The 23,108-nt window shown below is 40.2% G+C and overlaps 5 protein-coding genes across 5 annotated transcripts; 4 read left to right on the plus strand and 1 right to left on the minus strand.

The window, feature by feature from the left end:
• Nucleotides 1-2,748: 2,748 nt before the first annotated feature.
• Cbr-letm-1 lies at nt 2,749-5,342 on the plus strand (the record flags this gene model as incomplete). Its single annotated transcript, XM_002635221.2, has 6 exons — nt 2,749-2,879; nt 2,926-3,346; nt 3,393-3,919; nt 3,967-5,008; nt 5,054-5,197; nt 5,274-5,342. The coding sequence occupies 6 exons, from the start codon at nt 2,749-2,751 to the stop codon at nt 5,340-5,342; spliced, it is 2,334 nt and encodes a 777-aa protein (XP_002635267.2).
• Nucleotides 5,343-6,993: 1,651 nt separating this feature from the next.
• Nucleotides 6,994-12,535, plus strand: CBG11510 (the record flags this gene model as incomplete). The annotated part of the gene is made up of 10 exons (XM_002635220.1): nt 6,994-7,142; nt 7,189-7,406; nt 7,457-7,636; nt 8,175-9,038; nt 9,509-10,867; nt 10,922-11,048; nt 11,098-11,447; nt 11,497-11,814; nt 11,861-11,956; nt 12,450-12,535. 10 exons carry the CDS (start codon nt 6,994-6,996, stop codon nt 12,533-12,535), a joined length of 3,747 nt encoding a protein of 1,248 aa, XP_002635266.1.
• A 404-nt stretch (nt 12,536-12,939) lies between these two features.
• CBG11509 lies at nt 12,940-15,973 on the plus strand (the record flags this gene model as incomplete). The annotated part of the gene is made up of 7 exons (XM_045236446.1): nt 12,940-13,056; nt 13,109-13,219; nt 13,487-13,622; nt 14,794-15,092; nt 15,148-15,564; nt 15,609-15,778; nt 15,829-15,973. 7 exons carry the CDS (start codon nt 12,940-12,942, stop codon nt 15,971-15,973), a joined length of 1,395 nt encoding a protein of 464 aa, XP_045094505.1.
• A 186-nt stretch (nt 15,974-16,159) lies between these two features.
• On the minus strand, nt 16,160-18,607 carry Cbr-tag-65 (the record flags this gene model as incomplete). The annotated part of the gene is made up of 10 exons (XM_002635218.1): nt 16,160-16,306; nt 16,353-16,941; nt 16,997-17,121; nt 17,169-17,350; nt 17,413-17,502; nt 17,549-17,901; nt 17,951-18,102; nt 18,149-18,289; nt 18,339-18,478; nt 18,523-18,607. The coding sequence occupies 10 exons, from the start codon at nt 18,605-18,607 to the stop codon at nt 16,160-16,162; spliced, it is 2,004 nt and encodes a 667-aa protein (XP_002635264.1).
• A 274-nt stretch (nt 18,608-18,881) lies between these two features.
• Cbr-ccz-1 lies at nt 18,882-20,776 on the plus strand (the record flags this gene model as incomplete). The annotated part of the gene is made up of 7 exons (XM_002635217.1): nt 18,882-18,966; nt 19,024-19,133; nt 19,178-19,488; nt 19,534-20,099; nt 20,152-20,281; nt 20,336-20,603; nt 20,654-20,776. 7 exons carry the CDS (start codon nt 18,882-18,884, stop codon nt 20,774-20,776), a joined length of 1,593 nt encoding a protein of 530 aa, XP_002635263.1.
• Nucleotides 20,777-23,108: the final 2,332 nt, after the last annotated feature.

The raw sequence follows: 23,108 nt of genomic DNA on the forward strand, positions 1-23,108 counted from the left end.
CCTAGAGCCCCTTGCCACGCGTGTATGACTAATCCAAAGCACTCTCCGCACATTTTGGCATCCTGCCAAAAACTACACTCTGTCGCTCTTTCTCTATCTCCTTCAACTTTATCGGTCTCGTACTAAAATACGGAACACATTGTCGCCAACCACGTGGGGTGTTTCAGACCACGAGGTCGCCCGCTTTCGCATACATTGCCGACGATTTCTCTCTCCGTTTTTTTTCACCCACCACTCGCTTTCCGTCATGGCGCCATCGTTGATCATGTGATGAGAATAGCGCGAAGAACAGACAGGGATAGCTAGTAATAGAGTTCATTTGAAAATTTGAAATCGTTTCGAAAAGAACCGAAGAAGAGGAGGCTGAAAGTGGGCATTTGATTTGGAGTGCAAATTCGAGCTAAAGGAGAATAAGAGGAAACGGTCGTTGATACTCATTAAATGGATAGAATTTGAAATTGATTAACTAGAGCACATTAAAGGAATCCAGACGCTCTCTGCAGGGATGCTCGCTATGGCCTTCTCGGAATTTTTCGGAATATAGTAGCAAAACTTTCATAATTTGGAATTTCTTAACAGAGGAGCGCGAAAAATTGGTGCAAAAAAATTGGTGCAAAAAAATTGGTGCAAGAACAGATTTCGAAAAGGCAACAAAAATATTACAATCAATTCCGCTCGAGACCCGCAAGTAAACTTTTCTCGCGAGCCTTTGCCATACCCTAGTGATGAAAACACTAAAAAATCTGTAATGTTAAATACAGTCGGAATTTTCAAAATTTCTTTCCGAACATCCCTCCTCCGGGAAATCGAATCTGAACTGAATAATGTTATCTTCAAACTGGTACCTAGTATTTTCTCTCGAAACGATAGTACTATGTGAACTTGAAAAATTTCTTGGTTCGAGAGTGAAAGATAATAAACCACCAGGTGGTGTGATAAGCTATCAAATGAAAGAAGTTTAGTCACGTTGCTTCTAAGGACCTCGCCTTTATACAGGTCGATTACAGATGGGAGGTTCGGGTGAAAAATCAGGAGATCGACTGAATGGGTCTGGCCACTGCAGTGATTCAGTTGGTGTTTTTTTTCTTTCCGATGTAACTATATCTCTGGAAAAGCTGAAAGAATTTAGGAGACCAAAGAAAAAATATGTCAATTTCCAACAACTTTCAAACATTTGAATGAATGACACATTAGAACTACGACAATAGGTAGAAGGTCCATGAAAACTTCTAAATTCGAGGCAATCAAAGAATCAAAATAACAACACACGAGAACAGAGAGCGAAAAAGAGCAATCCAGCAAAAAAATCATTGCTCGACTATACGATCGCTTTGTTTTTGTGTTCGTTTTGCTTTTGTTAAAGAGACAGCGAAGAGTTTGAAGAGGAAAGAGGAGCTCGATTGGATCATTGGAAAATCATGCTTATTGAGAAACGCATGAGTGACGTCAGTTTTCCGTTCGGGACGTTCCGCGCGGATAGCTCCGCATTGTCTCATATGCTCAACTGCTGTTTATCAAGCATCAATCATTATTGCCTATCGATTCTGTTTAAACTTCCTTTTCGTCCATTTTACGCGGATTACTTTTACTGATAACCTAGTGACAGTGATGCAAAGAAACACGTGTTGCTAACTGAACTCCAGAAAGTCTTTCTCTAACCTCTTTGTTTGATTTTTGGGAGCGAAATCGAAAGTTTTTTTTTTCAATCGCGTGATATCACTGATAATCAAGATGAGTCTTTGAGATGCACGTAGTGTGAAACGGATAAAAAGAGGTCAAGAAAATGCTAAATAGAAAAATAATCTTTACAACAAAAAATTAGGTAAAAACGACAAAAATCAATTCCGGAAACAGAAAAACAAAACAAAGAGGGAAAACAAATTCGGATCAATTTTTTTTTTGCAAAATGACAGTAGTCGATTCCTAAAGGCACATATTAGGAATTCGTAAAAATTACTTGAACCGAAACTGTTTTAAACGTATGCGCCTTTGAAATTACAGTAGTTAGCAGTTTCAATTCTGCAAAACGCATGAGCGTTTTTAAATGCATTTTTCTCTATTTTTCAATATTTTTCTCTGTCAAAACGATTTTCACATAAAAAATCGAAATATATGTCAGAGAGCAGCAAAAAATTTCAATTTTTCTCCCAATTGTGGGATTGCCGTTCTTCTATGTTCGTATAAACTCGACACCATTTCTTGGTGTATTCTTTGCGGTTTAATCTATGATGCTTTCAATTTCATAGAACACTCAACATTGTTCCGGCGAAAATGCGCTCCATGGCCAAAAATATATTTTCTTTCGCAGAGTACTCCTGTCAAAAATTGTTTTTGTTTGTTGCAATCGCACCCTTGGCTTCCATTCTTCAAAACTTGTTTAGATGAGTACAATATCGATTTTCACCTGTAAAATTACTAAATTTCATTAGTATCTTATTCCATTGTATCCCGGAAGCTAACAAGAGCTTTTGTAAATCAGTGGTATGTCGTTATAATAAGCATTGATTGTTTCTCTCCTGTTAGTTTTTTATTTGTGCATTGAATCAAACTGAATGGAACAGTAGAAATCCTCTAACCGGTGCATATCAGATTGCGAAATTTCGCACCCCTCAGACTTTATCTTTTCTCTCTCAAAGACAATTTTGCGTCATTTTCTCATCTATTGTTTCACTCATATTCTTTTTCTATGTCAACCAAGCATTATCAATTTTTAGAGAATCCAGTGAAAAAGAAACGAATACTGTTAGAATGAATTTACGGCACGCCTCTAAATCCTACCAATTAGGACGATTCGCGTACAGACATGTTATCGCCGGCCAGAGGAATCGGGTATTTTATCCACAAATCGCAACAAATTCACTCTACACAACAAGCTTGAGGTTCTTCTTTTTTGATATAGTTTTCAAGTCCTTTGTCTCATTCCAGGTATGCAGCCACAGACAGAAGTAAAGTTGAATATACATTAAAAATGCTACGAGAAGACGTGCAGAAACAAGATGAAGAAGCCCAGAAAGTGTTGAGTTTAATGAAATCAGATAAAGAAGTTGCGACAGTAAAGCCACCGCTGAAGGATCGAATTATGCACGAATTAAAACACTACTATCATGGATTCCGATTGTTAGCTCTCGAAACGCGTGTGAGTGCTAAATATCTGTGGAGAGTACTTCGAGGAGCCACACTGACACGTCGTGAACGACAACAACTCGTCCGAACAGTTTCCGATCTATTCCGACTCGTACCATTCTCTTTCTTCATCATTGTCCCATTTATGGAGTTGGCTCTACCGATTTTCATTAAACTGTTTCCCGGAATGTTGCCAAGTACTTTCCAGGAGACAAGCAAAGAGGTGGGTTTAAAAATAGATTTCAAATTTTAGTATATACATTTTTAAGGAAGAGAAATGGAGGAAGCAAGTGAAACTTCGTGTCGAAATGGCCAAGTTCCTGCAAGATACGATTGAAGAGATTGGTCTCGAAAGGAAAACTCGCAACAAAGAATCGACTCGTTCGCTTGAGTTTGCTCTTTTTATTAAAAAAGTCAGAAACGAAGGTGGATACGTGTCTAACGAGGAACTCCTGAAGTTCTCGAAGCTTTTCGAAGATGAGCTAACACTTGATAACTTGAGTATGGGACAACTCCGTTCCCTTTGTCGTTTGATGAGCATCAACTCATTGGGATCTCCGGAAATTCTCAGATTCCAACTGAACATGAAGATTCGAGAACTGAAAGCTGACGATAAGCAGATTGCCGCTGAAGGAGGTGTAGATGCTCTCAGTTCGATCGATTTGCAATCATCCTGTCGTGCACGTGGAATGAGAGCCATCGGAGTGAGTGAAGAAAGACTTAAAGAGCAACTCGTTCAGTGGTTGGAGCTCTCACTAAATGACAAAGTTCCGCCAGCTCTGCTTCTTCTTTCGAGGTAAGTTTTTAAAAGATCAAACCAGTGAAAATGTATTTTTGTTGCAGAACTCTGTACCTCCCAGAAGAAGTGTCATTCCCAGATCGCCTCAAAGCTATTGTTCAAAACTTGCCAGACGGACTCGCCGAAACTACTGTACAAAAACTCACAGAAATGGAAGGAGGACAAATTGATCACAAGGCTCGTATCGAGTTGATCAAATCGATTGAACAGGCGATTGCCAACGAGAAGAAGGCAGAGGAGAAGAAGAAGAAGGATGCAGAAGCTGCACTCAAGTCGAAGGAAGAAGCCGAAAAGGAGAAGGAGGCCGAGAAGGAGAGATTGGTAGATGTCGCTGCTGAGGCGATTGTGAATGAATTGAATGAGCACATCGCTACAGCCGTTGCATCTTCATCTACAGCAGAAGCGAAGGAAACTGCAGCTAAGCAAGTGGAAGCCAAGGAGACAAAGAAAGAAGATATCCACGTGGACAAGAAGGATCTTTCTCATATTGAGGAGATTATTGTTGGTGGACCTATCAAGGAAGCGAAGCACGACATTCTTGGATTGCGTGAAAAGGTTCTGGAACATAAGGAAGACCTCATGGAGATCAATTCCTTGGATGGTGCATTCGCTGAAACGAAGATCGCCAAACGCCTCCGTCACAAACTGAACTCCATGATTGAAGATGTTGATTCGATGGTTGATAAACTGGAAGACGAAAAGAGAAACATCCGTGAAATGCTTATCGATCCAGCTGTCGAAAACAGCGCGGACAACAAAAAAGAACGGGAAGTTAGAATTCAAGACGTTATCGATTCACTGGCCAAATTGAAAGAAAGCAAGGGAGAGAAAGTGGATGACGTGGAACAGAGAGAAAGAATCGAAACTCTTTTGAAAGCTATTGATGAAGATGCTGATGGAATCGTCGACAAACAACTGGTGTTGGAAGTCATCGAACTGCTCGAAAAGCATACGGATGTTCATGTCTCTGCTGCTCAAATGGCTTCGATGATTGGAACATTGAAGAAAGAGGACGAAGTGGCTGGATTGACTGAGGAAATCAGGAAAGTTCAATCTGGAAACTATCAAATGCCTATTCTGCCAACAGTAAGCTTAAAACAATTCTTTCCGAGCACATAATTCTATTTACAGGGACCATCTTCTGCCGACGCCTTCAACCAACCACAAGGATTACCACAGACGAAACGAGCAGACACGGAGAAATTAGAAGAAGAGGTACAAAGAAAGCAGCAGGTAGAAAATGGAACAGTTGATATTCCTGATGTCGATACAAAGGTACATTGACTAGACATCAAGATTAGCACAAACAGATAAATTATTTTAGTGATTTTTTCTTAACGAATTGTTCCAGGTGACGTCCACCCTTCAGCAAAACTCCAAATCATCATCGACGAAAACGACGGATCCTAAATCGGGCTAATTTTTTTCTTTGTTGTGTTTTTCGTTTACACCGTTTTATGCATTTACTTCGTATCGAAGCGATAGCTTCTGTAATTTTATACAACCCAAGTAGCCAAATAATTTCTCGTTGTTTCCTCTTCCCGCCCTCTACACTCTGAATACCGGTGCCTTCCCCAATTCACGGCCTCGCGGAAGGGAACCTAGATTTAAAAATTGGAAAGCGCGCCAAGTTTGGACGCGTAGCGCGGTTGCGTCGCGGCTTTTCGGTGAGTAGCGACTCAACAACGCTTAACTTCAAGTTTTTCAAAACACGTTTCAAAATTTTCGAATCTGGCACGCAGCCAACTTTTGTGTGCAACGAAGCGCGCGTTTTTCAGGTTCCCAACCGCGATGCCGTGCCAATTTCCCTCTCCCCCGCCAAATAAGTCGACCGATTCTTCTTCTTTGCTCTCGAATAATGGTTTCCATATACGTCTCTCGCATCATCTACTTTTTTTTTCTTTTCGTTTTGTTGCTGCTGTAAGAATCGTGCTTTTTCATGTCATATTTTGAGAGTAATAGAAAAAGAATACTCCAGTTTTTTTGTTTTATTCAGGTTATTGGACGTCTCAATATATCGTCGCATTTATTTAATTTTGTCTCAACCCTTACCTGTTAATATTTGTTCAGAAAACAGAATCTGATCAGATGTAAAAGTTGTTTGGACATTTCCAAGCGTTGAGTTGCATACGGCAACACCAAACGAACTAATGGGTTCATTCAATAGTCCGCATATTACTACTGTAATTACTCATCCTTAATTGGTTACGAATTTAAAATATACTGCCTCTCGCAAATGGCGCTCCTGTCGATTTGCGAGCCCCGCTTCAATGTTTAGTGTGAATTTCCGAATTAGGGATTTCTGGTAGAAATATGATCACCAACATCTCTAGAATCCGTTTTTAATCGGAGAACTGAATTTCAGAAAATGCGAAAATTGCGATAACGAGGCATTCTCAAGTCTGGAGGCCCTACGAAAGCGCGAGAAACTGTAAAACGCGAGAAACGAAAGCGCGAGAAAGGGGCGGGGCTTAACAGTCCGGTGCGGGGCACTGTAAAATTAGTATTCAACCGGTGCTTTTTCAGTGAATTAATGAATGAAATGACAGATATATCTGATGGGAGGGATTTTCATCGACAGAAGAACTTGTTTCAATTGGAACAATTCTTTTTTAGCTTCATATTCGCGAGCAGCACATTCAATCTTCTAATCTTTTCGAGTATTCGAGAAAAAATGGATTTTCTTATACTTTTGCACCTCAATGTCATTCAGAATCATGTATTGAGCTTTGGCGTTTCCGGAATATAAGTCGTTTGTTAGAAGTCTTCATTTTAACTTCACAGTGAAACGATTCCACTACAAAATTTGAAATAAGTAATGGAGCATGTCTGACAAAGCAATGAACACATTTATGGGTTACTTATTGCTTGTTTGCTATTTCAATTTTTAGCTCGGAAACGAAAAAAAAGATGATACAAACGATTTATTACAAACATTTTCCCGTCCAACTTTGAGAGTTTCACTATATTTTAAATGTTTTTGGAATAGCTTGTCTAATGCCTTTACCGACTATTTACAGTAATTTAATGTTTTTTTACAGGAAAATCAGCATTTGAGCACTACTTTTACAATGCGCCGCACCGGACTGTTAAGCCCCGCCCCTTTCTCACGCTTTCGTTTCTCGCGCTTTTGTTTCTCGCGTTTTCGTCTCTCGCGCTTTACAGTTTCTCGCGCTTTCGTAGATCAAAACAAGCGGCGGCTTCTTTTGGATTCTCGGGGGTACGACGAATTCGAACGTTTTCAAAATCGAACAGATTCAATTCAGAACAGTCCTTTTTTCGCACACGTACCAGAACAGAACGCGGACAAAATCGAACTGTTACAAGTTCGAACTGGTAAGGAGTCGAACTGTCCCAAATTGGAACGCTGTTTTGTGTGTGCTTTCATGCGCGCTCTGTTGCAGGCAGCGTTCCAATTTGGGACAGTTCGACTCCTTACCAGTTCGAACTTGTAACAGTTCGATTCTGTCCGCGTTCTGTTCTGGTACGTGTGCGAAAAAAGGACTGTTCTGAATTGAATCAGTTCGATTTTAGGTCTGTTCGAATTTGAAAACGTTCGAATTCGTCGTACCCCCGGATTCTCAGGCGCTAATTCTTTTTTGAAAGTTCGACAAAACACATGCGAATCGAGTAAGTGCTCAGTTTGTTTCGTCTCCTCAATATCCTCCCTTTGTCATCGGTTCACTGAAGATGTTAAGGGTGAGCAATGTTCCGGTTTGGACTTTGTATTTATAATCTCTCGCAGTTGGTGTATTCTATTTTGAAGTATTTATTCCTTGTGAGATTTCAAATTATACGTTTGGTGATCTAGAGACTTCTAGAGTTGGGCTCCTGTTTCGCTCACTCACATTCTAATTAGTGCGCTCCTCGCCAGATTTACTGAAGCAGGAGCTTAGTGTGTCATGCGGTGTGGGTTATGCATCCACACCTCTCCTTCCATCTTCTCTGTACATTAAGCCACGCCCCCTTTTCCCTCCTCTGACTGTCCTCACTCTGTTGTCCACATAGTGTAAAGGTTGCTTTCCCCATGGTCGCCTTCCCACATGGACGATGCGAGGTAGCCAGAGACGTAGCGTTTTTTCTCTGCTCTCTCCTGTCTACACGCGGATTTTTTAATGTTGGCGCGTCTTCTTCGCTACTTTTTTCTCTCCTCGCCTACTTGTTCAGCTGCTTTTGGGCTCGTATTTCCCCCTCGAATTTTTTTTGTCATGTATCGTTTCTTTCAGTTCAAATTATCAAAAATAATTTGCAGGCCTAATCATGAGCATGCAATACGGGAATTCTGGTGGAGGAGACGGTTACCGAAGTAATTACAGCGAGGGCTTCAATCGCCGCGATGAACGTCGTGATGACCGAGATGGCGGCGGCCGTCAGGATCCGAAAAACGACAGCGGTTCAGGCTATGACCGTGGAGCCGGTGGCCAATATCAAAGTCGCGGCGGACAAGGTCACTTCCAGGATCGTGGCCAAGATCATGGACAGTCCCATCATCAGGATCGTGGATCAGGATATAACCAAAATCGTTCACAGGGCGATAATCAGGATCGTGGATCAGGATATCACCAAAATCGTTCACAGGGCGATAATCAGGATCGTGGATCAGGAAATTATCGAAATCGTGTGCAGGGCCAGAATCAGGATCGCGGATCCAGCCAGTATCAGGATCGCGGACAGTCCCAGCACCAGGATTACGATCGTCAACGCTCCAACGCAAACAGCTCCGGAAACTATGGACGTCAAGACGATCGCCACGGTCGTCCAGATGATCGCAACGGTCGCCAAGATGATCGTCACGGTCGTCCTGATGATCGCACTGGTCGTCCTGATGATCGCCATGGTCGTCCTGATGATCGCCATAGTCGTCCTGATGATCGCCATGGTCGTCCTGATGATCGCCACGGTCGACCAGATGAACGTCAGCAGTACGGAGGAAATGGTTCCGGACGTGGAGAGTTTGGAAACCCTCAACGCGATGGTGGTAACCGAGGAGGGTATTCGGACAATCGCGGAGACGCTCGTTCAAGCCACCAAGGTTCCAACCAACGTGATGAAAGAGATCAATATCGGTCTTCAAACAGTAACCAAGGAGGATACGGTGGCAGAAATGGGGATCGATGTGAGTTTGAATATTAGAAGGAAAAGATTATTGGAAAAATGCATGGTGGATGCGCTTAACTTCGCTGAAATGTTCGTCTCCACTTTCCACTGTAAACTTTTTAAAGTCGACTTACTTGAGATACCGTATTTCCTATAATAGGAGCCCATCTCTATTTGAAGCCCACCCCGACTGTGCAGTTTTCTTCTCGATTGTCGCAGACATATTGTTTTTAGTCTTATTTTCTGACAGCTTCTGTTAATTGTCGTTTCTATAATATTATGTTTCTATATAATCGTTTCTATAATATACATGTCGTTTCTATAATATTCCATGCTCAGTTGAGAACTGAAAACACTGTAATTAAAGCCCCCTCTAAAATATTAGTCTACCGTGAGTAGGAGGTTGAAAAATAGAAGCCCAACGGCTTCAATTAGAGGAAATACGGTATTAAAGACAGTGTAAAAACGATTCATCGATATTCTTTCCAGACGACCAGCAGGATTCTCGACGCGGGCCAGACTCCCATGGATACAACAACTCCCGCAATGATTACGGAAATTCCAGACACAACAATGATCGTAGCGGTTACAACGGTGGAAACGACTTTGAAAGAAACCGTGTCAACAGAGGAGTTGGTAGTTCCAATGACCGGAATGGTTCCGGCAACTTCGACTCCAACAACTACTCGCCCAACAAACGCTTCGATAATTCCGGAGGCTATGATGATATTGGCGGAGGGCGTGGAAGCTTCAGAAATGACAATGGATTCGGGAATGGAGAAAGAGGTGGTTCTGGTGGACGATTCAACAATGACAACGGATTCGGAAATGGAGATAGAGGAGGCCGCTTCAACAATGAAGGTAACGGTGGTAGGCATTTTGACAACGATGGTGGATACACTGGCGGAGGAGAACTGCCGAAAAAAGAAGTTGCACCACGAGACTGGATGCCATCATCTCGTGACATCGATGAACTGATGAGAGACACTGCTGAGAAAGTTCAGGAATGTCAGGTGTCTCAAGATCAAGCTGTCGAAGTCAGAAACTCGCCAACAATGGATCGCCTCACCTCTTGGGAAGATTCTCATTTCCATCCTAAAATTCTGGACAACTTGCGAGCCATCAAGTACACTGGAGTCCGTACGATCCAGGCTGCAATGATTCCGCAAATTTTGGCGGGATACGATGTTATTGGACAAGCAGAGACGAGTGCAGGTAAAACAGCTGCATTTGGACTGCCAATCGTCGACTATATCCTGAAGATGGACCAGAATATCCGAGATGAGGGATTTGGAACATCTCCAATTGCACTAGTCATTGCACCTGTTCGTGAACTTGCCCAACAAATCGTCGAGTCCTTCCGCCAGTATGCATGTGGAACTGACATCAAAATCCGCCTTGCCATTGGACAGCAAAGTCGTGCTAGATGCCTCGCTGACATTCGGGAAGGTTGCGATGTTGTGGTGGGAACTTCAGGTCGATTGATGGATCTCATCGGAAAAGGCGAGGTCTGCCTCGATCATCTCAAATTCTTGGTGCTTGACGAAGCTGATCGACTCCTTCAAGACGTAAAACAGGATCCATGTGGGCATCTCGGCGCCATCATCAACGACCACGACTTCATGAGAAATGCTGATAACCGTCAAACTCTTATGACGTCCGCCACTTTCGACAACGCAGTTGAAGAAGTAGCCAATAGGCTGATGAAGAAAGTTGACGGACAGAACGATCTCGTCAGAATTGTCTTGGCCAGCGGAAGACTCAGCAACCGTGTCGATCTTCACTTCCATGAGGCTGGTGGTGCCGCGAAGCACGATACACTCAAGAAAATTCTTCTTGATACAAATGGTTAGTTTTTATTTGAAGGTTCACTGATTTTTAATAAGTTTGTATTTCTTGCAGAGCGGGGAGAAATTCCCAAAACCCTGATCTTCGTCCAGAAGAAAGCGTCTTGCGATTTCCTCGCATCGAAGATCCAAATGATCGGACAGAAACTGGAAAAGGATTTCGGTGTTCAAACTCTCCATGGGTAAATTCGACTGAACTAAATTTTGAATCCATCATGTTCTTTTTTTCAGTGATCGTTCGCAAGACAACAGAGACAACACTATTTCCGCGTTCAAGAACGGATCGTTGAAGATTCTTGTGACTACTGATGTTCTATCTCGTGGTATCGACGTCGTCGATTTGGAACGCGTCGTCAATTTTGATCTTCCGGATGGATCGGTCGAAACTGGAGTGGATACATTCATCCATCGATCGGGACGTACTGGACGCATGCACAAAGGAACTTGCCATTCGTTCATCAATCCCGGATTTGATAATGATGTCCGGTTGGTGCCAAAGTTGATCGAGCTCGTGAAGTCGACAGGAAACCCAGATGATCTTGCCAAGGTGCCAGAATTCATGTTGGAGCTGGCCAAGAGAGGTAAGCGATTTTTTCAGCTATTATTAAATGAAATAATTTATTGTTTCAGGCTCCAATATGCCATCCGGAGGTGGGTTCAGAGGAGGACCCCGTCGTGATGGAGGCGGTGGTGGAGGATACGGAGGAGGATACGGTGGAGCTTCTAGCAAATCTGGATTTGGTGGTGGAAGTAGTTCTAGCTTCGGAGGAAGCTCTGCAGGTGGAGGCTTTGGTGCAGGCAAAGCAGAAGGCGGATTCGGCGCATTCGGTGGATCCTCGTCCGGTGGATTCGGTGCCTCTTCTGCCGCCACTGGAAGCTTCGGTGGCAACGTCGGAGGAGGATTTGGAGCGGCTCGCGCCGCAGCCACCGTGGAACCGGCTCGGGAAGGTGAGTTCGAAGATATTTTAAGGAGCCACTAAATTCGGGAATTCAGATGATGCTTCTGCTCCAGAGGAGAAAGAGACTGGTGCCCTCGGAAGCACCACATTCGGATCCGGAGAAGTGGAAGAAAAGAAAGATAATGGTAATGGTGAGTTGGAGACATATATTGAAGCAGATTAATACTTGACTCGAATTCCAGAGGAACCAAACGACGAAGACTGGTAGAAGGTTCAACGTGTCATCGCTCTTCGTGTCAACGGTCTCATCAATGCAATTCTCCTTCTTCTTGTCCAGGTATACCTCAAACTCGTTATACCATCAAAGTATTTTCTTTTTCTAAATGTACATTCTACTTATCTCCCCGCCCTTTCCCCCACGGAAAGCATTTTTTCTTTAATTTTTTTTTTCATTTGTTGCAATCATGTATTCTATAAATCCCCCGATTAATTGTTTGTTCTTCTTTCAATCTTTTTCGTGTTTTTCATACCTAACTCCAATTAAAGTTTACAAAAATAAAGTTGAACAGAAGTAGTTTTAAAAACTATAAAATTTCTTTTAACTGCCGAAAGTGCAACAAAAAACAGGAAATCCCAGATGGGATGATAGTGAATTTTGTATGGGAAATATGATCTTTCTATCAGAATCATTATGCAAATCCACCACCGACGTTGCCGCCGACGAATTCTCGTTTTCGATGTTTTCAAATGTAGTCGATGATCAGTTTTGATTAGCTACTATTTTTGACTATGGTTTTTTTTGTTTGGGTGTTTTTTTTTCATTGTAGGATTGTAATGTCTCTTTTAAAGGGAGACTCCAACCAGAGTTTCAATTGCTAATAAATGTCTAAAACATGTGTTTTCTGAATATTATTGTGACAAACCCAAAATTGCCAAAAAAATCTCTTTCAAAATAGGTGGCCCGCCGCCGTGGCCTAGGTTTCTCACTGTGCGGGAACTCAAATCCTTGTCCCTATTCGCCACCTTTTTGTATTTGGATTTTGGATTTCGGATTTTTTACAAGTTTTTCGCAATGAAATTAGGAAAATACATAATTTTAAAAACATTTTAAGTCAATGAAAACTCTTGGAAGGCGTCCCCTTTCCCAAAAACACTGAAATCTTTTCCAGTCAAGATGCGAATTATCATCGAAACTTCTTGGGACGTCGTGTATCTTTGTGGATATTTCTCTTTGGTTGTCTACTTTCAATATGCAATCTTCACAACAATCATGTACACCTACATGACTAAAGTTTGTAATTATTTAGTTCGATGATGGTTCTTCCCAATGAAATACTATTTAGCTAAACCCGTCAGTTGGTCCGACTACGTTCGGTCTTGCTGTAACCTTCCACGGAGTTGGACACTGTTTAGGAGCACTAGCAGCTGCATGGTGGACAAATAAGCGATACAAAGTTAGTTGATTAGACCGAATGATCTAATACTGTTGAAGACCACCTTATAGTCCACTCTGAACTCCATTATCTCGGTTCCTATGTGAGATATCAAAAATTTGCCAACTGATAAACTTTTTACCATGATATCACTAATATTTTATCAGTTGACATTTTTATATCTTTTAAAAGAGCCGAGATAATGGAGCTCAAAGTGCACGTACAAAGCTTATAGAAGAGAAGTACGGTATTCAATACGATATCCAATAAAATGTGTAAGTATTTCAGGCGAAGAAACCTCTGTTAGCTGGATATTTGTTCATGCTCTTATCAAATTGTCTCTTCCTTCTCGCTGATCATGTTCCAATGGAATTGGCAGCTCCATTCATAATGTTGTGCAGATTTTTGGGTGGTTTGGGAATGGGTACGGTAGTTTTATAAATAGGTTTCTCATAGATTGGGTTAAAGGTTAATGATGGCAGAATTGAATTGCATATTTTATGAGATTGGGAAAATGGCCATTCTCTTTGGTTCGGCAACACCAAAAAGGTCAAAACATACAAAAGTGTCAGAATACCGTAAGAATGTCACAACACTAAACTTGTAGTGTGCGATCATTTATTTGAATTTCTATAAATGATATCAAAAATGTGTCAACTGATGAAATGTCGCAGATAATATAGCTAAATTTTATCAGCTGACTACTTTTTGATATCTTCTACAGGAAATGAGATAATTGAATAAAAGGTCACAAAGGTTCCAGTGAAAAATGATTGCAGAACCGACACATTTTGAAAAATTATGTGAAGATGGAGAATATTAAAAAAAACAATTAAAAGTTGTCCGATTATTCTGAAAATTTCGAAACCTATTGAACAAGCTCTTTTTGAAATACCGTACTCACTCTGATAGAACGCCATCCAAACCGTCACCTTTCATATATGTATCTCATTTTCTGGTGAAGATATCAAACAGAAGTCAACTAATAAAATGGAACTTATATGATGATAAACATTTTATCAGTTGACCACTTTTTGATACATTTCAAAGGAACCAAGATAATTGAGCTTGAGTGCACGTATACGGTGGGCTTCGATTAGAGCAGATACCTACTGTACTTACTGCTAGATACCTACTGCTCTAATTGAACTTTAGAAAGAATCGAATCGGGTTCTCCAAAAAAAATTATGAATTGTCAAAATTGGAGAAACAAGGGAGTAGCAAAAATCCAAAATTTCTATTTTTACGAATAGAATTTGCACGAAAAAGTTGTCAACTACAAAATTAGAGCTCTTTTTAGATTTATAGTCAAATAACTTTCAGATCTATTAGAAAAGCTACAATGGAAAAAAAACAAATCAATATTTTAGAATCTTGGCTATCCAAATGATATCTTTTACAGAAAAGGAGATAATTGAGCTCACAGTTAGCGCTATTGCTGGGCTTTCATTAGAGAGAATACGGTATTTTGAGATAAATTGGATAATGTTTAATGGAAAAAAACAAATCCATTGTCAGCATCTCGAAGATGACTTTTCAAATCACAAATACTTAATTGAAATAAGAGAATATTCAACTAAATGTAACTACTACAGGAAACACATCCACTCTTCGCACAACTTTAACTGCTCACTCCATGTCCGACGATCGTGCTAAAGCTATGTCAGTTTTCATTGGAGGACGTGCTCTCGGACTGATCCTTGGTCCTGGTCTCCAATTGATTTTTCTATTCTTCGGAGATACAGGACTACATCTCTTTGGACCTTTGTACATCCACTCCCACAATGCTGCTGCGTTCATTTCAATAACTCTCAACATATCCGCAATCGTTGCCCTTTACACACTTTATCATGAAATCGAGAGGAATGGAAATAGTTGCAGTCAGAGGAGCATTGTAAGTATTTTTTCAAAATGTTGCTGCAATTATTTACTAGTTCCTCTCCATTCAGGAAGACGATGAAAACTGGCCGTGTCCTGATAAACTGGCAATGTTCGTCTGTATGCTAACCAGATACTGTCAAAACTTCACCTACTACGCTATCGAAACCCTAGCTCCCGCATTCATCATGATGATGTTCAATATGGAAAGAGACGCTGCCGTCGGTATAATGTCCGTCGTATTCTTCATCTCTGGAGTCTTTGCCATTACTCTCTACAGCACTTTCATATTTAGCGATGTGGCAAGAAAACTGAATATTGGAAAAATGAATACAGCAAGTCTTTTGATATTCGCAATTTATATTCTCGCTACTTATCAATGGCCCTTCATTCCAAAAAATGTGGTTGTGAATACAGATGGAACCCACGGAGGATGTGATTATTCTCTTTATTCATGGTGCCTCGGACTACCCAAAGCTTCCCAGGAGGTAGTTTTTCACTAAATTGTTTCAATAATTTCGCTTGTTTTCAGTTGTTCTACATTGGATATATCATCTCGTTTGGTGGATGTGTTCCATTCATAAACGTCGGCGATGCCACTCTATATTCAAAACTATTCAATCCAGTTGGACAGGCACTGGAACAGAGTCTGTACGATGTTTCACAGATCTTCGCAAGAGTCGTCGCTCCTGTTTTGTGCACGTGAGTGTATCGAGAGATCAATGATTATCAAAAATATGGTTTGTTTTCAGAGCAATCTATTCGTCATTCGGTCCTCAAAGGGTTTGGGAGCTACTATTCTTCCAATTGTTTTTGGTCACTGTCTTTTGGATTGCATTCGCTCATCGAATGATTCCACTCCGGCCGAAACCTCGTCCTGTCTTCTATCTCGAATAATTGTTTTCTTCCACCTCTTTAGAGGATTGGAAGAAAATGTCTGTAAAAAATACGGCCAAGCCACCATCCAGCAAATCTAATTCGCTCTAATTCGCTTCGCATTAGCTGTAATAATGTGTATGGTTTTCAAGGAGATCTTTTAAATGATAAATGAAAAAATTTAACATAAAATGTCAAAAAATGAGACTATTTTCGATGAAAAACTCCTCGTTCATGATAAGTGCCAGATCGTTGTTTTCGGAATTGCTCATATGGATCCAACGTTCGTCCAAGACCCATAAACTGTTCGTTGCGATCACGGACTTCTCCTCCTGATACTGGATCAACGATTCCCTGTAATTGCATAATGAGAGTCAATGTTAGATTTTAAATCACTTACACTTTCATTAGATCCTAGCCCTTTTCCACTGGTCCAACCCATTTTTGCCATTAGTTGTGCACCTTTGTTATCACTCGAAAGTGGCTCATTCGCTGGTCGGAATCCAAAGGATGGTCTATCTTGAAAACCTCCTCCGCTGAATCCTCTTCTTGGTTCGAACCCTCCTCTATCTCTTCCCCTATCTGGTGATGACCGTCGACTGGATGAAGATGAAGAGGTTCCAGAAGATGATGATCCTGAAGAACTAGACGGAGAACGACGACGTCTTCTGGGACTAGGACTTCTTGATGGCGACCTTCTTTCTGGTGATCTTGATGTTGACCTTCTGCCAGGTGATCCTTCCCTGAGATTCTCGGGTGGTTCCTGAGTTGCGTAATAGGAGTCCACCGATGCTCTAATTTTTCTGATTTGTTCTTCTTCTTTCAGCTTGCGAGCATTTTTGAATAGTTCTTGCTCCTCTTTGTTTGGTTTGTTTATGATTATTTCTTCTATTGAACATCTTTCCTCTTCCAGGAACTTTTTTCTGGTTGCTGATTTTCTTTCGAGGAATTCAAGTGGGTACTTCAAGAGATTTTCATCTTCAGCCATTCTGAAAAAGACATCTGATGGTAAATTTGTTCGCTGATTAAACAAAACAAACTTACGCTCCATCAGCCAAAGTCATATCCATTTCGATTCCTTTACGGAACATATTCTTGGCAGCAAATAGTCTGGAAGATGGGGGAACAGCTGCAGGCATTTCGAGTTTCTCTGGATCCAACGACTTATACTGCAACATATGAAAACGATTTTAATATAACAAATCTGATAAATTACCTCAAACATATCCATAGGCACAAGAGGAGTCATGATTCCAGCTGGTAGTGCCATGTACGACTTTTTTGGCTTCAGCGACTCTTCCTCGAACGGCATTCCATCGATATCCTCGCCGTCAGGTTCATCTCTTTGCCACGAATTAGAATGTGGTGGAGGGTTTTGTGAATAAGATCGACTGTCGACTAAAAACCCATTGATAAGCTTTACGTTCGTTTCAAGATAATTTATTATCGCTCTTTCTCACCACTAGGAGCCTGATCGAATCTTGACCTTCTTGACGGTGGACCATGAGATAGCTGAGGAGCGGGACCGCAGGATGGGCCATGACGGAACTCTGAATAAATTTGAAGATTGACTTTTTACTTTTCAACGAAAATAACCTTCTATCTTCCGCTCCGCATCTTCAATTTGCTTCTGTATATGTTTTGCATAGGTCAAATGTTGCTGCTCATAAGCTTCGAACGTCGCAAGTAAATTACTTCGGATCGATTCTCGAGCTGCTCCATAAGAAGATCTTTCAATTTCCCGATCAGTGCTCACAATTTGGACTGTATTTCGTAATTGCTTGAACACAGCATCCGTGAAGTATCCTCTTCCTTCCCATTCTCCTAGTAGTTTTCCCTCTAACTTATTGCTCAATTCACTAGAAGATGAGAGCTCTATACAATAAGCGTACATCTTTGGTACATATCGAGTCAGCATTTTCATTTGATTTTCCTCTTTTTTCCGTTGACTGAAAACAATATGGTTTGATGAAAAATGAAGTTTAACTGTAGAAATACCAATGGAATGCCCAATCGTTGATAAGATACAGAATGTGCAGCCGTAGCCACTCTCCAGAAGCTTCATCTTTGACTTTGTTCAAAAGAAATAACAATATTATTTCTCTCAACTGATCGCTGGTGCAGTTCTCGAAAATCCATCTCTTTGCTTGCTAAAACATGAGGTTTCTTTTCAGGTTATCGGATTTCTATACTCACTGAGATCAAATCCTTCGAACATTTAGCTGTGGACATTGCGTCTAAAAACCGATTCAGTTCTTCTATGTTCAGATTGTGATCAGTCAGTAATTCATCAATCTTCTGTGTTTCCGCCGCCCGAATTGTCGACTTTAGATGAGCCTAAAACGAGAATCATTAGTTAAAAAATCGGTTTAAAAATATATCTTACCATAATCAAGTTGTCCATTCCATCTTTATGAGCGTTTAGATTCTGCTCACTATCCACTATTTTCTGCCGTAAGTCTTCTATCTTTTTCTTCAATTCCACTACCTCCGGAGGATCCATTAGTGATGGTATTGATTGCCGGTCTAAAAACAGAACAATGGTGGGTTGTCTTAAAAAATAATCGGACCTTGTGATGGATGAGGAACGTCGCTAGTTCTCCATGACTGGCCAGGCGGTTCATTGCCACCTCTCCAACTTGAATTTTCGAACATTTTTAGCTGAAATATTTAATTGACCCTAATTTTTAAATAATGGGAAAAGGCATTTTAAAAGGGGAAAAAAGAGTGGAGAAAATTTAATTTTGACAAAAAACCAGAGATGCGCCAGTAGATCGAGGAGTGCGTCAACTGACAAGAAATGAGTCAGGACTTATCTCTAACACACTCCTCATTTTTTGCACTCTTTCCTTCTCCAAATTGTTTTATTTATGTTTTGAGAGAAGAAAAGAGTTCGAAAAGACTATTCAATAAAAATTAATCTTCCAGCATGGAGTCAATATCGAATCCTCTGTATTTCTTCTCCAACTTGTCTTTAAACCCACCACCGTGTTCAAATGTGGTTAGATTTATCGGTAAGTCTTTCTCGTTTCTAATAGGATAAATCATTGTTTTGGTTACAAACTTTTTAGATGTTCTGGAGTTCTTCTTTGTTGCTCATCCTCTATCAGGACGAAAAGAAGGAGAAGAGCACAAAAGGATTATGTATTTTCACCCGAAAAGTGAAAATATAGAGAGACAGGTATTTATTTTTTTAAAGAAAAAAGGTAATGTTGCAAATTTCAGTCCGAAATCACTGGGTTCGCAGAAGCAACGGTTAACTTCACAGATAACTTTCTCTGTACTTTACGTAGAGATGTCGCTGAAAATCTTGATGATAACGACGATGGATTCGATTTTAGAGCTATTTCAACACAAAGAACAGAACATGTATATATCCGGACAGAAGATAATCAGTTCATGCTCGGTGTTTCCATTTCGAAACAGTTGTCACTAGTGTCCGATTACCCATTATTTCAACCCGCAATACGAAGTATTTTATCAGATGCTTATAAAATGTTCAGAATGTTCTTCGGAACTTTCTCTTCATTCATCAAGTAAGACCCAGAGTGTAGTTTTCAAATACTCATAAATGTTTACAGAAATGGTCCTGATGATATTCCAAAGTTCAAAGAGCGTCTCGACTTCTTCTTCTCCAAGTACATTCCCCTTCTCAAAGTTCATAAGATGCCTCTTTTGGATCATCTCGGTGGCGTTGAGTTTCTTCGGATGTCTGGGCCTCTCTACCTTAACGTCGTCTCTCTAATAACAGAACTTCGTGAAGAGTTTCCAATAATTGAGAAAATCATGTTTCTCTATCAAGACAAACTTTTATACTATCAGTTATCGAAGCGAGATTTGCCGTCTCTGTTTCGGTATTTGACCCACAATTTGCTCCCAACCACACTTGCTCCAGAATTAGAACACTCTGGAAGAAATGCGTCGAAAGGAAGATACCTCCGTGGACCAACTGATTTGACTACCGATGCTCCATTGTTCGGTGACGAGTCACTTTCCGTAGTACATTTGCATTCCGAACAAGACCCTGAATTTCGTGAAGATTTGATTGGATATCAGATGATGGTTTATCGGTGTCTGAATGCGACTGTTTGTATGTTCGTAAGAAATGATGGTTCAAATGGAGAGATGGGATTCAGAAGAAGTTCAGGTGGGACTTTTATAAAAGAATTGGAGAAACTAAAAATTCATTCAATTTTTAGATTCATCTCAATCATCTTCTACACGTTCCACTCCACCACAGAATGGAGTTGTAAGTAGACGATTACTACGGAATATAGATCAATTTTTGGAAGCTGAACTTGCGCAAGTAGCCAGTAAAATTGGGGATGAGTGAGTTCTTTTTTAATTGCAAAGCATAGAAAGAAATTAAGGTCTAATTTTCAGAATCGGTGACGAGAAATTAGCCGATAACACAGATTTTCATTACATCTACTTCAACCCATCTTCCTTATCAATGACTTCAAGTCTTTCAACATCTCCATCGCTTTCCGTATCTTCTTCTGGATCAACGTCATCGTCAAAAGTATCCTTGCCACCTGTAGATGTCAATCGGTTAGTATGCGATACAATGAGCAATTTTGTCTCGGACACTGAAGAATTTGGAGAATGTTTTGTGAAGTCGTCGAGTGATTGGTGGATAGTTATCAAAAAGGTATTCGACGCAATTGTTGTCTTTTCGGTATTTCAAGTACGGTGTTTCAGGTGAACTCCCGTCTTCTCGTCTTGATACTCCCTCCATCCAGCTACACATCGTCACTTGCCGACGTTCAATCGAAAACTGCGACTATTGTTAAATCTCATTTTGAAGCCATTTTTTTCAGTTAATCATTTTCTTCTTTTTAGTTTATTATATTTCTCTTCAAAGTACACAACTGTGGTGCCAATACTTGTGATACGTTGCCTTTCTAACTTATTCTTCTCCTTGCCCTTTTTATTAACTTATTTTCCCAGATTTCTTCTATAAAGCCTCCTCAATTTTTGAACCCTAAAAAGTGAGAAACATTTTCGAATCGGGAGTAGGACTCTGTCCAATTCGACACAAATCGGATGAGTGCCCTTTGATGCTAACAATTGAATTTAGAAAGGATCTGCGAGCCGAAGCGAGCCCCTCACTTCGGCATCCTTTTTTTCTGACGACTTTTCTTCGCACCGTCTTCCTCTTCATTTCCATTCATTTCAATAATTTGGACGGGACGTGTCTTCACTTTATTTCTGATTTATGTATATACACATTCGTGTCACCAAGGTGACAAATGCATGTACATTTTATAGAATGGAGAGAGGGAGGCAAAAGAAATGAGATTGAAGGGAAATAGGAGGAGGAGACTTTTAAAGAGTCAATGAGAAATGAGATGGAGTCGAGTCGGGAGAAGGGGGAAAATAAGGAGCAAAAGGGGCAGGTGTGCTCAGAGAGAAGAAGAAGAAGAAGAAGAAATTTATGCTCTCGACATTGACTCCATGTTGATTTACCTTTTTACCTTTTAGCAAGGATTATTTTGTTCTTATTGGGTCTCCGTACAAAGCTAGGTTTGAACTTGGAATGTAAGAAAAAGGTTACTGTAGCGAAATGTTTTTTTTATTGTTTGAGAAATTTCAAACAATTTTCACCGGAACAGTCATCAAAAACATATTTTTTATTGTCGAATTTGAAAAAAATCTGGCCCCTGGTAAATACATCTGTTTTGGCAACGTCGTAGCATTTTAGATTTTCCCCTCCCTTGGGCGATTTTTTCAATTTAGTTGATTTTCTGGTGAAAATGGTTTCTATAGATGCTAGTGATCATGTTTCTGCCGAAAATCTAAATTTGCTCCAGAAAATCCCACTAAATTCGCAGAAATTAATTTTTTTTCAATACTGTATCGGATTTGGGGGCGGGGCATCAAGTCTACACGAGCCAGTGAGATTTTCAGGTGTCAGTTTTTTAGCCAAAACATTTTTTCCTTCTTTCAGTTTATTTTAGGTATTACTGTCTGGAACCGAGGTTTTCGATTTCTAATTGAACGTGACTGTCTATTAGAGGTAATTTCAAATAATCGGTTTCCGTAAAAACGTTGATAGTCTATTCCTTCTTTTCTGAACTTTTACATGATCCTGTTCTTTGTGTTTCTGTTTTAAATCAGCTGATCTTTTTTAAAATAGAAACCTAGCGATTTATGAGCCTCAACTGATAAAAAATTTGTCAACAAACTACCTTTAAAATTTTCTTCCAAAAATAAGGTGATTGCTTTCATAACAAACATTTTATTCATCACGAGATCTTTACCACTAACTGGTTTCATAATAATTTCAAAATTACTCAATCTCCTCTGTTTCCACCCTCCACACATGTCGTTTCATTTAGATATCCGGTGCAAACTGGTCAAACAGCAGCAGTCACTCGTGGATATATTCATGGATAATTGCCATAGGTTCGCCTTTTTCGAGAGGACAGTCCATAGGTGCAATTATCTATATGTTCGATGATTGAATTTTATGACTCTGTCTCTTTGTTCTTCCTTTTTTCCTCCGCCCCCTCACCCATGCCATTCCATAAACAATAGAAACTTTTGAATTCTAGAATTCTCTCAAAAAATGAAAAAAAAATGTAGAAGACAGAAAGTAGATCCCCCATTCTCAATATTTCTCACTTTTATCTATTCTCATGACAAGGAAAAAGAAAAACCCCCGACTCCGACATTTTTTGGCCATGTCTCATCATAAAAATGCATCATGATGAGGGGTACTTACCGCTTTTTCCTTCTTTTTCTCTAGAGCTCGTGTTCTTCTATGTTTTTCCCATGTAATCCTTTCCGTTTATAACCCTACCCATATATGAACTTTTGACGTTGTTTGGGTAAAAGTAAGAGCAATGATATTGAATTTCAAACACGACGTTGAGTTTGCCGTTTTTTCATCAAAGGTTTTTTATCTGTTTCCTTTAGTTTTCCTATTTTTTCATCTGAAGTCAGCAACGTATTTTGTTTAGAAGACGTGGTTTTTATTGATTTCAAAAGGTTTTCTCCGAGAATCCCAGTCGACATTTCCATTATTGTTTTTACATCCCAAAACAATTATTTTGAGAATCTATCACCCAAAATTCAATTAATCCAATATCTCCTCATCCATTTTTTTAAACACTCTGAACTGTTTTAAAGCCATCTGAACACTCTAAAAAAT

This window comes from Caenorhabditis briggsae (genome assembly GCF_000004555.2).
Source record: "Caenorhabditis briggsae complete genome, chrV, whole genome shotgun sequence".
Lineage (NCBI taxonomy): Eukaryota > Metazoa > Nematoda > Chromadorea > Rhabditida > Rhabditidae > Caenorhabditis > Caenorhabditis briggsae.